This window comes from Sus scrofa, chromosome 11 (assembly GCF_054392235.1).
Source record: "Sus scrofa isolate SSC_HxYL_T2T_F1_AM1 chromosome 11, Sscrofa_HxYL_maternal_Yorkshire_Landrace_v2.0, whole genome shotgun sequence".
Lineage (NCBI taxonomy): Eukaryota > Metazoa > Chordata > Mammalia > Artiodactyla > Suidae > Sus > Sus scrofa.
The window spans coordinates 8516244-8529418 of record NC_139393.1 but is presented as its reverse complement, the minus strand read 5'-3'; the positions used below and the strand labels follow the sequence as shown (position 1 = coordinate 8529418).

The 13175-nt window shown below is 45.2% G+C and overlaps 1 protein-coding gene across 1 annotated transcript in view; it reads right to left on the bottom strand.

The window, feature by feature from the left end:
- Positions 1-13175, bottom strand: part of B3GLCT (beta 3-glucosyltransferase) — a 115765-nt gene that overhangs the window by 20172 nt on the left and 82418 nt on the right. Inside the window, exons 13-14 of the mRNA XM_021065554.2 lie at positions 10303-10402; positions 14-133 (exon numbers count right to left, since the gene is read on the bottom strand). Of these exons, the coding sequence (XP_020921213.2) occupies positions 14-133; positions 10303-10402 (220 nt within the window). The remainder of the gene's footprint in view (positions 1-13; positions 134-10302; positions 10403-13175) is intronic.

Sequence of the window (13175 nt, the reverse complement as noted above, 5' to 3'; positions counted from 1 at the left end):
TGCTCATAGTTACCCTCCTCCTCCTGTGACGTAGCTGTAGCCGCCGGTGCCCAGGCCGTAGCCGTAGCGCTCTCCCAGAACCAGGGGCTCGCTGGCGTCGTAACAGCTCAGCAGGCGCTGCAGCCTGGAGATGCTGAGATCCCAGAGGGAACAGAAGAGAGAGGGGCAGTTAATTCGGGGGTGCTTTCAGAGTGAACCTGTGACCGTTCTCACACTCTACTGGTTACGGCATCAATACTGTACAGAAATCATGCAGAGGTGCGCTCAGGAGATTTATTCGAAGAAATAGATGTTTTAGCAAAGAACTGAACACCGTACGTTACTGGAAATAGGAGGAACTGAGAAACGGGGTTCAGAAGCCTGTGTTCAGAAGCCCCTGCCAGTGGGGCAGCCTCTCCCCGGTGGGTGGGGCAGCAGGTTCGGGAGGGTCTGCTCCCCCCTGAGAATCAAAGAGCTGTCGCATCTTTTCAGAGGTACTTGGTATGTCTGCAATTACTGACGGCCAGAAAAGGCACTGCTGAAGCAGAGGCGAGGTCCCTGTCCGGCAGGAGGAGGGATCACGACGCCCCACAGTGCTCAGCTTCCCTCACACACAGTCTAGGGTCCCATGTGTCTATTTGTTTAAAGCTCTGGCTGTGACGCTGCTCTGTCATGTGTCCACAGTGAGAGCTTACAAAGCGCATTGAGAATATACCATGAGCTGCTCAGAAAATGCCGCCAACGATGGCTGCTCTAAGGATGGGGGAAAAAGAAAGATTTCATAGGAAAATAAAATCTAGAAATTTTTTTTTTATAGTGGAGACAAAGGTTGATGTTAAGAAAGCCTAGTTTTTCCATGTTTTAAGAACTTCTGTTACTCACCGATGCTTTATCAGGTTCTTCTACCATTTCTTCTAATCTAGAGCCTTGCAAGTCACACACATTAAACCCCAGCTTCCCTCATGGTATTCATGAGCGTTCCTTTAAAAGTTCTCCCATGGCCAACTTTGGATTAAATGTTTTGGCTGTGCCCACAGCACGTGGAAGTTCCTAGGCCAGGGATGGAACCCGAACCACAGCCGTGACAATGCTGGGTTCTTAACCACAGGCCTCCAGGGAACTCCCAAGGATTAAATACTTGTAGTGGGTCATGTAAATCTCAGTGTTTCTCAAGTCTGTGATTCACGAGCATGCTGCATCTCTGCAGGTCGCTACATGAGGCACTTCCCTCAACTATTCATCATGAATTCGTTTCTCAAGAGCAACACTGACTCTGGAACACAACTGCTCTGCAGTCTCATCCCCCCCCCCCTTTTTTTTGGTGGTAGGGTGATAAGAACACAGAGAAGAGAGACTCAGGGACAGGCCGCCTTTCCCACCCACTCTCAGGGATCTCACACCAGGCTAAAAAGCAGAGGCTCAGAGAAGAAAACCAGCTCAGCAGATGACGCAAAGTCTCCCACAGGTGCAGTGCTCAGTGTCCACAAGTTGGCTCATTGGGTTTCTATCTGCCAGGGGGGCTGTGATAAATGTTGACAGCTCCTGAGCATCACGAAGTTTTGGAAAAACCATCCTGGTTTTTTGGGTTTTTTTTGTCTTTTTGCCATTTCTTGGGCCGCTCCCTCGGCATATGGAGGTTCCCAGGCGAGGGGTCGAATCGGCGCTGTAGCCACTGGCCTAGGCCAGAGCCACAGCAACACGGGATCCGAGCTGCGTCTGCAGCCTACACCACAGCTCATGGCAACGCCGGATCCTTAGCCCACTGAGCAAGGCCAGGGATCAAACCCACAACCTCATGGTTTCTAGTCGGATTCGTTAACCCCTGTGCCATGACAGGAACTCCCATCCTGTTTTTGATACAAACATACGGGCACCTAGCTTGGAATCGGTCTTCAGGAAGTTGTCTGCGGGAGGTAACGAAGGGTGGACCCTAGCGAGCCACCACTTGGTCGTGGAGAAGACGCTTCTAAAGATCTCTAAGGAAGTCACAGCCTTCGAGCGGTCAAAAGCTCCCTAAAAACTCAAAGCCCGGAGTTCCTGTCGTGGCTCAGTGGTTAACAAACCCAACTAGTGCCCAGGAGGACTCGGGTCCGATTCCTGGCCTTGCTCAGTGGGTTAAGGATCTGGCATTGTCGTGAGCTGAGGTGTAGGTCACAGATGCAGCACAGACCCAGCATTGCTGTGGCTGTGGTGGAGGTTGGCAGCTGCAACTTCAGTTCAACCCCCCTAGCCTGGAAACCTCCATATGCCTCGGGTGCCTCCCTAAAAAGACAAAACAAACAAACATAAAACCCTCATTTTTTCATGTGTCTGCTGGCCATGTGTATATCTTCTTTGGAGAAATGTCTGTTCAGGTCTTTTGACCATTTTTCAATTGGCTTTTTTGCTGTTGTGTATGTTGTTTGTCTATTTTAGAGCTTAAGCCCTTGTCAGTTGCATTGTTTGAAACTACTTTCTCCCATTCTTTAAGTTGTCTTTTTGGGGTTTTTTTTTTTTTTTTAATGTTTTCCTTTGCTGTGCAAACGCTTGTCATTTTTATTAGGTCCCATTGGTTTATTTTTGCTTTTATTTCTGTTGCTTTGGGAACATTTGCAAGGCTGATGTCAGAGAATGTTTTGCCTCTGTTCTCTTCTAGGAGTTTGATGGTGTCTTGTCTTACGTTTAAGTCTTTAAGCCATTTTGAGTTTATTTTGTGCATGGTGTGAGGGTGTGTTCTAGTTTCACTGATTACATGCAGTTGTCCAGTTTTCCCAGTACCACTTACTGAAAAGACTGGCTTTTCCCCATTTTATATTTTTGCCTCTTTTGTTGAAGATTAATTGACTGTAGTTGTCTGGGTTTATTTCTCGGTTCTCTGTTCTGTTCCATTGGTCTGTTATGTCTCTCTTGGTACCAGTACCACACTGTCTGATGACTGTGGCTTTGTAATAGTGCCTGAAGTCTGGGAGAGTGATGCCTCCTGCTTGGTTTTTCTTCCTCAGGATGGCTTTGGTAGTTCTGGGTCTTTTGTGGTTCCATATAAATTTTTGGATTGTTTGTTCTAGTTCTGTGAAAAATGTCATGGGTAACTGGATGGGGGTTGCACTGAATCTGCAGATGGCTTTGGGTGGTACGGCCATCTTTACAATGTTAATTTTTCCAACCCAGGAGCACAGAATATCTGTCCATTTCTTTGAGTCCTCTTTAATTTCCTTGACTAATGTTTTATAGTTCTCGGCATATGTCTTTCACCTCCTTGGTCAGGTTTATTCCCAGGTATTTTTGGGGGGTGCATTCTTGAAAGGTATTATATTTCTGTATTCCTTTTCTAATATTTCATATTGTTAGTATACAGAAACACAACCGATTTCTGAATGGTAATCTTGTATCCTGCTACTTTGCTAAATTCATTGATCAGTTCCAGTAGTTTTTGTGTGGAGTCCCTAGGGTTTTCTATATATAGTATCATGTCATCTGCATACAGCGACAATTTTACCTTTTCTCTTCCTATTTGGAAACATTTTATTTTTTGTTTGTCTGATTGCTGTGGCTAGGACTTCCAAAACTATGCTGAATACAAGTGGTAAGAGTGGGCATCCTTGTCTTATTCCAGATTTTAGTGGGAAGGCTTTCAGCTTTTCTCCGTTGAGTATTGTATTTGCTGTGGGTTTGTCATAAATGGCTTCTGTTATGTTAAGGTGTGTTCCCTCTGTACCCACTTTGGAAGAGTTTTTATCATGAACGGATGTTGGACTTTGACAAATGCTTTTTCTGCATCTATTGAGATGACTGTGATGTTTTTTGCTTTTTTTTGGTTCATGTGGTGTCTGACGTTGACTGATCTGCGTATGTTGCTCAACATCCCTGGTTATGAGAGAAATGCAAATCAAACCTACCCTGAGATACCACCTCACACCAGTCAGAATGGCCATCATTAATAAGTCCACAAATAACAAGGGCTGGAGGGGGTGTGGACAAAAGAGTCCCTCCTGCACTGTTGGTGGCAATGTAAGCTGGTACAGCCACTATGGAGATCAGTATGGAGGTACCTCAGAAAACTAAATATAGACTTACCATATGACCCAGCCATCCTACTCTTGCACACACATCTGGACGAAACTTTCCTTAAAAAAGACACATGCACCTGTATGTTCATTACAGCACTATTCACAACAGCCAAGACATGGAAACACCCTAACTGTCCCACAACAGATGAATGGATGAAGATGTGGTACATATACACAATGGAATACCACTCAGGCGTTAAAAAGAACAAAATAATGCCATCTGCAGCAACATGGATGGAACTAGAGACTCTCATACTAAGTGAAGTCAGAAAGCCAAATACCATACGATATTACTTATATATGGAATCTGGTACAAATGAACCTTTCCACAGAAAAGAAACTCATGGACTTGGAGAAGAGACTGTGGTTGCTGAGGAGGAGGGAGTGGGATGGACTGGGAGTCTCAGGTTAATAGATGCAAACTTTGCCTCTGGAATGGATAAGCAATGAGATCCTGCTGTATAGCAATGGGAACTATATCTAGTCACTTATGATGGAGCATGATGTAGGACAATGTGAGGGAAAAAAATGTATGTATGTATGTGTGACTGGGTCGCTTTGCTGTAGAAAACTGACAGAACACTGTAAACCAGCTATAATGGAAAAAAATCAAAATCATTTTTTAAAAAATCCTCAAAGCCCTGCAGGGCAAATGCTTGTCTGCTTCCTGACCTACAAAGAGATGAGAAGTATTTCCCTTCTACCTGCATATTGTACAATAATCACTTAAACCTTAAACCCTCGATTTCTGAGGTTAAAGTAACTAGGATTTAGCATCTCCCCGGGATTTCTCTTCCTGGTAACATGAACTATTTCGGTATTCACAAGGTCATGTGAAAGCGGAAGAGACATGGACTGAGTCTGACAACGATCACATGCTTCACACTGGCTGAGAACTGGAAGTGCGGCTGAAGCAGGCACATCTCCAGTTCTGTGCAAGTGCACTGGCTACTGATCCAGGGAAGGAACTCCATTCAACAACCCGTCGCCATCCCAGGCAACGAGGCATTTCACAGAATGACGGGCAACAGTATGGAAACGTTCAAGTGCCATCAAATTCTGTTAGTGCACGTTGGTGTTTTATCTTCTCTTTCATTCTCCACCCACCCACCTGTATGTGCGCAGACATACATACATATATATAGCTATGGATACACTTTTATTCCTTTCTGAAATATCTGGTATCCCATTATGCCCCTCCCCCCAACACATCAATGTGTACATTCTGAGAGCAGTGAAGGCAACCTCAGAAACTCTACCGCTGACACAAGTTTCTTAAAAAGTTAACACACACCAATCCTATGTCCCAGCCACTCTGCTCTTAGGTATTCAGCCCAGAGAGATGAAAGCAGATGTCTGTGCAAAGTCACGTACACGAAGGAAGGTTCACAGCACCTCAACTAGAACCCAGAACTGTAAACACTGACACACCGCTTGTATGTAAGCTGCCAGCTCTCCTCCAGTTTTGTCCCTTGATCTAATGATTTCTTCATAGCATTTTCTCCCTCCAGTACAGCATGCAGCCCAGGGCCCCTTTGTGTGTTTATCATTCACTTTATTCTCCTTTCATCTGGAACCGCTCCTCAGCTTTTTGTCTTTCATAACACCGGTATTTTTAATAAACCCCCCCTTTTTAATAGACTGCTCCTCATGTTGCTTTTGTCTGACGTCTCCTCACGATGGAGCCCAGGCTGTGCGTCCCCAGGGCAGTGTCACCCAAGTGATGCCCCCCCCCCCCCCCGGAAGATCTATTTTGATCACCTATTCAAGATGCTGCCTGGTGTCTGCACTGGGCACTTAGCGATTTCCCCAGGCTATTTCTCAGTCTCTGGGCAGACACCTCAACATCAGCCAGTATCCTGAGCCTCATCAGCACCTATCCCTAGTTTAGCCTCCACTGATGAATCTTTACTGCGATGGGTACAAAGGGATCACACATCACTGCCTCCACACCCAGAACTCCTCTCCTCCTCCTGACCTCGTGTCAGGACTCCTGGTGGCCGGGCCAGCAAGAGCCCACCTGCTCTGGGCCGAATTAGGTTCCCCCACCCCCAGTATCCTAACCCCCACCGTGACTGTGCGGAGGGAAGAGCTTATCAGGAGGTGATTAAGGTTAAATGAGGTCCCAAGGGTAGGACCCTGATGTGACAGAATTCGTGTCCTTCTAAGAAGAGACCCCAGAGAGCCCTCTCTCCAGGGCACACAAAGGACAGCAAGGTGGCAGCCACCTCTGAGCCAAGAGAAGAGGCCTCAGAAATCTACCGGGCCAGCACCTTGATCGTGGACTTCCCAGTCTCCAGAACCGTGAGAAAGAAATTTCTGTTGTTTAAGCCCCCCAAGTCTGTGATATTTTGTTACAGTGCCTGATCTGCCTCATTTATTTACTTATTACTCATCTATTTATTTATTTGTCTTTTGTCCTTTTAGGGCCGCACCTGTGGCACATGGAGGTTCCCAGGCTAGGGGTCTAATTGGAGCTGCTACTGCCGGCCTACACCACAGCCACAGCAACACGGATCCAAGCCGCATCTGCAACCTACGCCACAGCTCACAGCAACCCCGGATCTTTAACCCACTGAGTGAGACCCGGGATTGAACCCGCAACCTCATGGTTCCTAGTCAGATTCCTTTCCGCTGCGCCACGACGGGAACTCCTATTTATTTACTTTTTATAAGCATGAATGGATTCCTAGTCTTAATGGCTCGTAATCCATCATTATCCTTAATTATACTGATGCTCATCTGGTCCCAAATTCTGCCCATGGGAACCTGTTTAAGCTTGCTTCTGGGTCCTTTTGACACGCACTTTCTTTTCCTTTTTTTGTGTGTTTTTGTTTTTGTTTTTGGCCGCACCTGCAGCATGCAGAAGTTCCCAGGCCAGGGATCAAAGCCACACCAGGGCAGCAACCTGAGGCACTGCAGGGGCGACGCAAGATCCTTAACCTGCTGAGCCCCATGGGAACCTAGGCATGCTCTTTTCTCTTTTTTTTCTAAGCACTTTCTTACTCTCTGACATAAAAAAACAACGTTCTGAATGTCTTCCTGTATCTTCCCTGCCTCAGCCTTAAAATCAGCTATTTCTCTGAGAAGGCCTGGTTCCTTTTAGCGAGGAGGTGGCTGTGTTAGTTCTGGTCGTTTGCTGCTTGGTGCTCAGTGGGCTGTCTCTGCTTCTGGTCCTCGCGGGCATTAAGAACTATAAAGACGGATATGTGTGCACACACGGGCACAGACTGCTCTGGAAATCCGGAGTCTAAGGGAGCTGGGAATCCTGCAGGTGTCTGCCTGCAGCCCTTCCTTGACCCGGCCTGTCCCACATCCTTCCCCCCTTACTCATCTCCTCCGGCCCACAACGTACCTAACATACCTTGAGGGCTGCTTCACCCACACAAGTCAGACCCACTGATGGCTCACCTCCCGCCCCCCACCCACCGAAGGGGTGTCTTTAACTCCTGTCTCTTCAACAGAACCTGCATCTGTTCTGTTTTCCCTGCAGGGTGATTACCTTTCCAGCTGAAATACAGCTGGGTTTAAAACATGAGTATGCTTCCCAAAGTCAAAACTAAAGTAAGCCATAAACTCCGAAAAGGGTCCCCCCCCCCCCATCCCCACCTCCATCTCACCCCTCCTCCATCTCCCACCCCCCCCCATCTTCCCTGTCCTCCCACCTGCCCTGTCCTCCCACCTGCCCTCTTTGGAAACTACTTCAAGGTTTTCTGGCTTATCCGTCTGTCTGTTTTTTGTCAAGCTCAGCCCAGGTGGATGTGCTTCATTTCCCTTTCCTTCTTTGCACAGGGAAGCAAACTAAACACATCCTTGTGCCCTTGGCTTGTTTCACTTAATGTATCTTCTGGAAACCACTCAATACAACTGGTTGATCCCCCCCCCCCCAAGGAACCAAAACTTTGCTTCATTTATTGGATCCTCTGCTTTTTGATCTCCACACCATTAGTTCTGCATTGACTTTTATTACTATTTTCTTCCTTGTGCATTTTCTGGGTTGACTTTGTGATTCTTTTCCTAGCTTTTTGAATTGGCACCTGTATTTTTTATCTTTATGGTTCCCAGTGGCTTGGCAAACCTTATGCATCCCTTTATTGTTAGCGTTTTTTGAATGACTATGTGTCTTTCATATAAAACACAGAGGTGGGGTTTGCTTTATGAGCCAATTTTAAAAGTCTGTTCTTCTATTAGGTGAGTTAAACCCACTCACATTTAGTGATATGACTGATGATGTTTGATTTCAACACTAAAATTATTTTAGGTTTGACTTATTATATGCATTGTATTTACTGTGTTTCTTTATCTACTTACCATTTTGGGTATTAGAATGTTCTCTTTCCTGGGATTTATCTTCTATTTAACTTCTCATGTCTTACTATGTTCTTTTTTAACATTTTCTTACTCTATCAGTTCTACACAGTATCTTTTGAATTCCATTGATTGCCTACAGAGTAGGCCATACGATCTTATCCTATTGTCCCTTTTCCTTCTTTTTTTTTTGGCCATGCCCACAGCATGTGGAAGTTCCTGAGTCAGGGATTGAACCTGGGCTGCTGCACTAACCCACTGCACCACAAGGAGGCGCCTTCCTTCATCTTCTTTAAGTTGGGAACGTCCTACTTTGTCAGAACGCAGGGCCCTGGCACACCATTCTTCGCCCTCGTCCCCACGCCCGCTTCGCTTTTCATTCCGCGGTTAAACATATGAAATGCTCACTGTCGGTCCTTCTGCCTAAATAGCATCTTAGTTGCATGAAGTCCTTTCCCAGCATCCGCCTCAGGAGGGGCATGTGTGTGCACCCTCCTGAGTTCATGGACATCGAGAACCTTCTCTGCAGCCTTGATGCTAAAGCACATCTTAGCCGTGTATACAACCCCTGACTCGTCGTTTCTGTCTTGGGTGAGAACGTTCCTCCGTGGCTCCCATACTCATGGTATTTTGAGAAGTCTGAGGCCAAGACTAATCTTCTTGCTCATCATTTCACCTAGAGGCTCTGAGGGCTTTATCATCAAAATCTAAGAGTTTTACCAGCATATGTGAAGAAGCTGATGATCCCTGATTCATTTTCCCGGGTACCTGCTAGGCCCTTTCAGTACATGAGTCAAGGTCTTCTTTTATTTCTGGTAACGAAATATGATTTCTATTCTGTTGATTTTCCTCAATCAGGGACTCCAGTTTTATACATGTGTTAGACTTCACTGCTTCCTCTGTTTCAAAACAGACATTGTGAATTTTACCTTGTTGGGTGCTGGATGTTTTGTGTTTCTGTAAATTTTTTTTTTTTGTCTTTCATCTTTTTAGGGTCACACCCATAGCATATGGAGGTTCCCAGGCTAGGGGTCGAATCAGAGCCACAGCAACCCAGATCTGAGCTGCGTCTGCAACCTATACCACAGCTCACGGCAACGCCGGGTCCTCAACCCACTTTGGTTTGATCAAGGCCAGGGATCAAACCTGCAACCTTACGGCTCCTAGTCAGATTCGTTTCCACTGTGCCACAATGGGAACTCTTTTTTTTTTTTTTTTTGGGGGGGTAAATATTCTTGATCTTTGTTCTTGGATGCAGGCCAGTTACTTAGAAACCTACTTGGTCTTGGGGCTTTTGCTTTACCGTCTGTTGGAAAGACAAAGCACTGCGCAGTCTAGGGTGAGCTCTTTCCCACAGTTAAAGCAAGACCCTTCTACAAACTCTAACCAGCTCTGCCCAGCATCTGTGAATCAAGGCTTTTCCAGGCTGGCTGGTGGGAAGAGGTGCTGTACTCGGCCTGAGTGTTGGGTCCCACCCCGCCCACCGTTTTGGTTGCTCTCTCCCCTGCCTCTGGTACTCTCTTCGCATGCAGGCACCGACCAAACTTTACTCAGTACTCAAGGGGAGGCTCCACCCATCTCGAGTGTGCCCTCTGTGCCACCCTCTCCTTTCCAGGGCGCTGTCCTGCAACCTCTAATGGCTCTGGTTTCCCCAGAATCTCAGCAGCTCACTTCAAACTCAGGGGTTCGGGCTGGGTTCCCCTTCCTGAACAGAGATGCCAAGACTGTCTTCAGGCCATCAGCTGGGGTGTCAGCGGATTCAGCTCATCTGCTTCATGTGTCTCAGGGTCACTGTCATTGGTTGCCTAATTATCAGTGTCTTAAAAACATTTAATACACTGTGCCCTTTTGGGGGGGCTGTTTCAGGAGAGAGGGTAAATCCAGTCCCTGCTACTCCGGCAGGAGAAGTACCCATCATAATTCTGACTATAGAATTTAAAGTCACCCTAGGATTAGAGGGACTCCTTACCTTATTAATGTGTCATCATCCACAATGACTAACCACGCTACGCCGTCAAGGCTGTGATTCAAAAATCTCTCCAAAATGGCAAATGTCTTTCCACAGTGGCCTAGGACAGATGAAAAGAAAACTTACAATGCATTATTTTCCTTAAAATATATATAATTCAGGAGTGAGGATTAAGATGGCGGAATAGAAGGACTGGAGCTCAACTTCTCTCCTAAAAACAACAAAATTCACAGCTAAAGGCTGAGCAATCTCCACCCAAATGGATCGGAAACCTTAAAAAAGATACTCTACTCCAGAAGAAAAAGAGGAGGCCACATCAAGAGGTAGGAGGGGCGATTTCACAATATAAACAACCCCATACCTCCCGGGTGGGAAGCTCCACAGACTGAAAACTAACTGGTTCACAGAGACTCACCCACAGGAGTGAGAGTTCTGAGCCCCACATCAAACCCTCACGTGCGGGGATCCGGCACTGGGAGAAAGAGCCCCAGAGCATCTAGCACTGAAGGCCACCGGGGCTTGTGCACGGGAGCTCCACAGGACTGGGGGAAACCGAGACCCCATTCTTAAAAGGCGCACACAGACTTTCACGTGCACCGGGTCCCAGGGCAGAGCGAGGTCTCCATAGGAATCTGGGCCAACCCTGACTGCAGTTCTTGGAGGACATCCTGGGAAAACAGGGATAAATGTGGCTAGTTGTGAGGGACGGACACTGAAGGCAAAGCTCTCGGGATTATTCAGCAGCTGCCTTTCTCTGGAGGGGACCATTTTGGGAAATCTGGCCCCACCCATCAGCTCTGAGAAGCCCCAGGGCAAACAACAACCCAGGTGGGATCACAGCCCCCCCCTCAGGAAACAGGCTGCCTAAAGACCCCCCCAGAAACACGGTGCCTCTAATCCCATCCAGAGACTAAGCCCAACCAACAGAGGGATTAGTATCAGCTCCACCCACGGGTGGGCAGGTATCAGCCCCTCCCATCAGGAAGCCTAGAGCAAGCCAACCATACCGACTTCAGCCACAAGGGGGGCAGACACCAGAAGTAAGAGAGGCTACAATCCTACTATATGTAAAAAGGTCACCACACCAAAAACCTATAAAAATGAAAAGACAGAGAACTATAACTCAGATGAGAGAGAAAGGAAAAACCCCAGAAAATCAGCTAAGCAATGAGGAGATTCTCAGCCTCCAGGAAAAAGACTTTAGACTGTTGATGCTGAAGATGATGCAAGACACTGGAAATAAACTGGAGGCAAAGATGGATAAACTTACAGGAAACACTAACCAAAGAGATACAAGATATAAAACTTAAGGAGAGATGCAAAATACATTAACTGAAATAAAAAACTCACTAGAAGTAGCTAACAGCAGAATACAGGAGGCAGAAGAACGAGTAAGCGAGGTGGAGGACAGATTAGTGGAAATTACAGATGCAGAACAGAAAAGAGAAAAAAGATTGAAAAGAAATGAAGAGAGTCTCAGAGAACTCTGGGACAACGTGAAACGCAACAACATCCGTATTATAGGGGTGCCAGAAGGAGAACAGAAAAAATATTGCAAGAGATAATAGCCCAAAACTTCCCTAACATGGGAAAGGAACCACTCAAATCCAGGAGGCACAACGAGTACCATATAAAATAAACCCAAGGAGGAACACCCCGAGACACATATTCATCAAACTGACCAAAATGAAAGATGAAGAGAAAATCTTGAAAGCAGCTAGGGAAAAGAAACAAGTAACATACAAGGGAACCCCAATAAGGTTATCGGCAGATTTTTCAGCAGAAACTCTGCAGGCCAGAAGGGAGTGGCATGACATACTTAACATGATGAAAGGAAAAAACCTCCAACCAAGATGACTCTACCCAGCAAGGCTCTCATTCAGATTTGAAGGAGAAATCAAAACCTTCTCAGATAAGCAAAAGCTGAGAGAATTCAGCAACACTAAACCAGCCTTACCACAAATACTAAAGGAACTTCTCTAAGCAGAAAAGACAAGACAGCAACAGGAAACAAAAATTCCACAAATGACAAGGCCCACCAGTAAAGGTACATATACAGTAAAGATACAAAATCATCCATGCACAATTATACCACCAAAATCAGAAATCATGAGAAGAGGTGGGTACAAATGCAGGACACTGGAGATGAACAACAACTTTAAACAATCTCATATACATAGACTCTTACATCAAAACTTCAGAATAACTGCCAACCAAAAATCTACAATTGATACACAAACAAGGAATCTCTGGAGAAGAAATACATCTCAGAGTAAATAAGTGCATAATCCACCATGAAGGGGGTCATTTGACATCATTCTTGGAATGCTGAAGTCTTAGAACTGATTCTGATTTCCTCTCCATCAAAGAACTTATGATAATTACAATAAAATAATGTGACTGTACAATTAAATAATACAGTTCTACAATTGTATTATTAATAACCATTTCTCACCATGGTACAATGTAAAGTCTATAATGTCTTGTTTATCACATCACCTAGAATGGTGTAATGCTTATATTGAAGAATCAATAAGATGTAACAAATTGTGAGGACATATTTATATAGTTACACTGTTTTTTAACCAATTTATGCATTTTATATTTTATTTTCAGAGGGTGTATTATTTTTGTTATCCTTACCAGTTATTCTTTTTTTTATGCTATATAAAATATTTAATGGTATATAAGGCTTTCTTCTTTATAAATTTTAGTTGCATAATAAACACAATTTTAACATAATGCTATTTTTTAAAGAAAAAATGAAATGTAATAGATAATACTAAATAGTAAAGATGAAAGCCATACAAAATGGGATAAAGTATAGAATAAATTTCCTATCTGTCTCAGCATATTTTCCATTCCACTTCTCC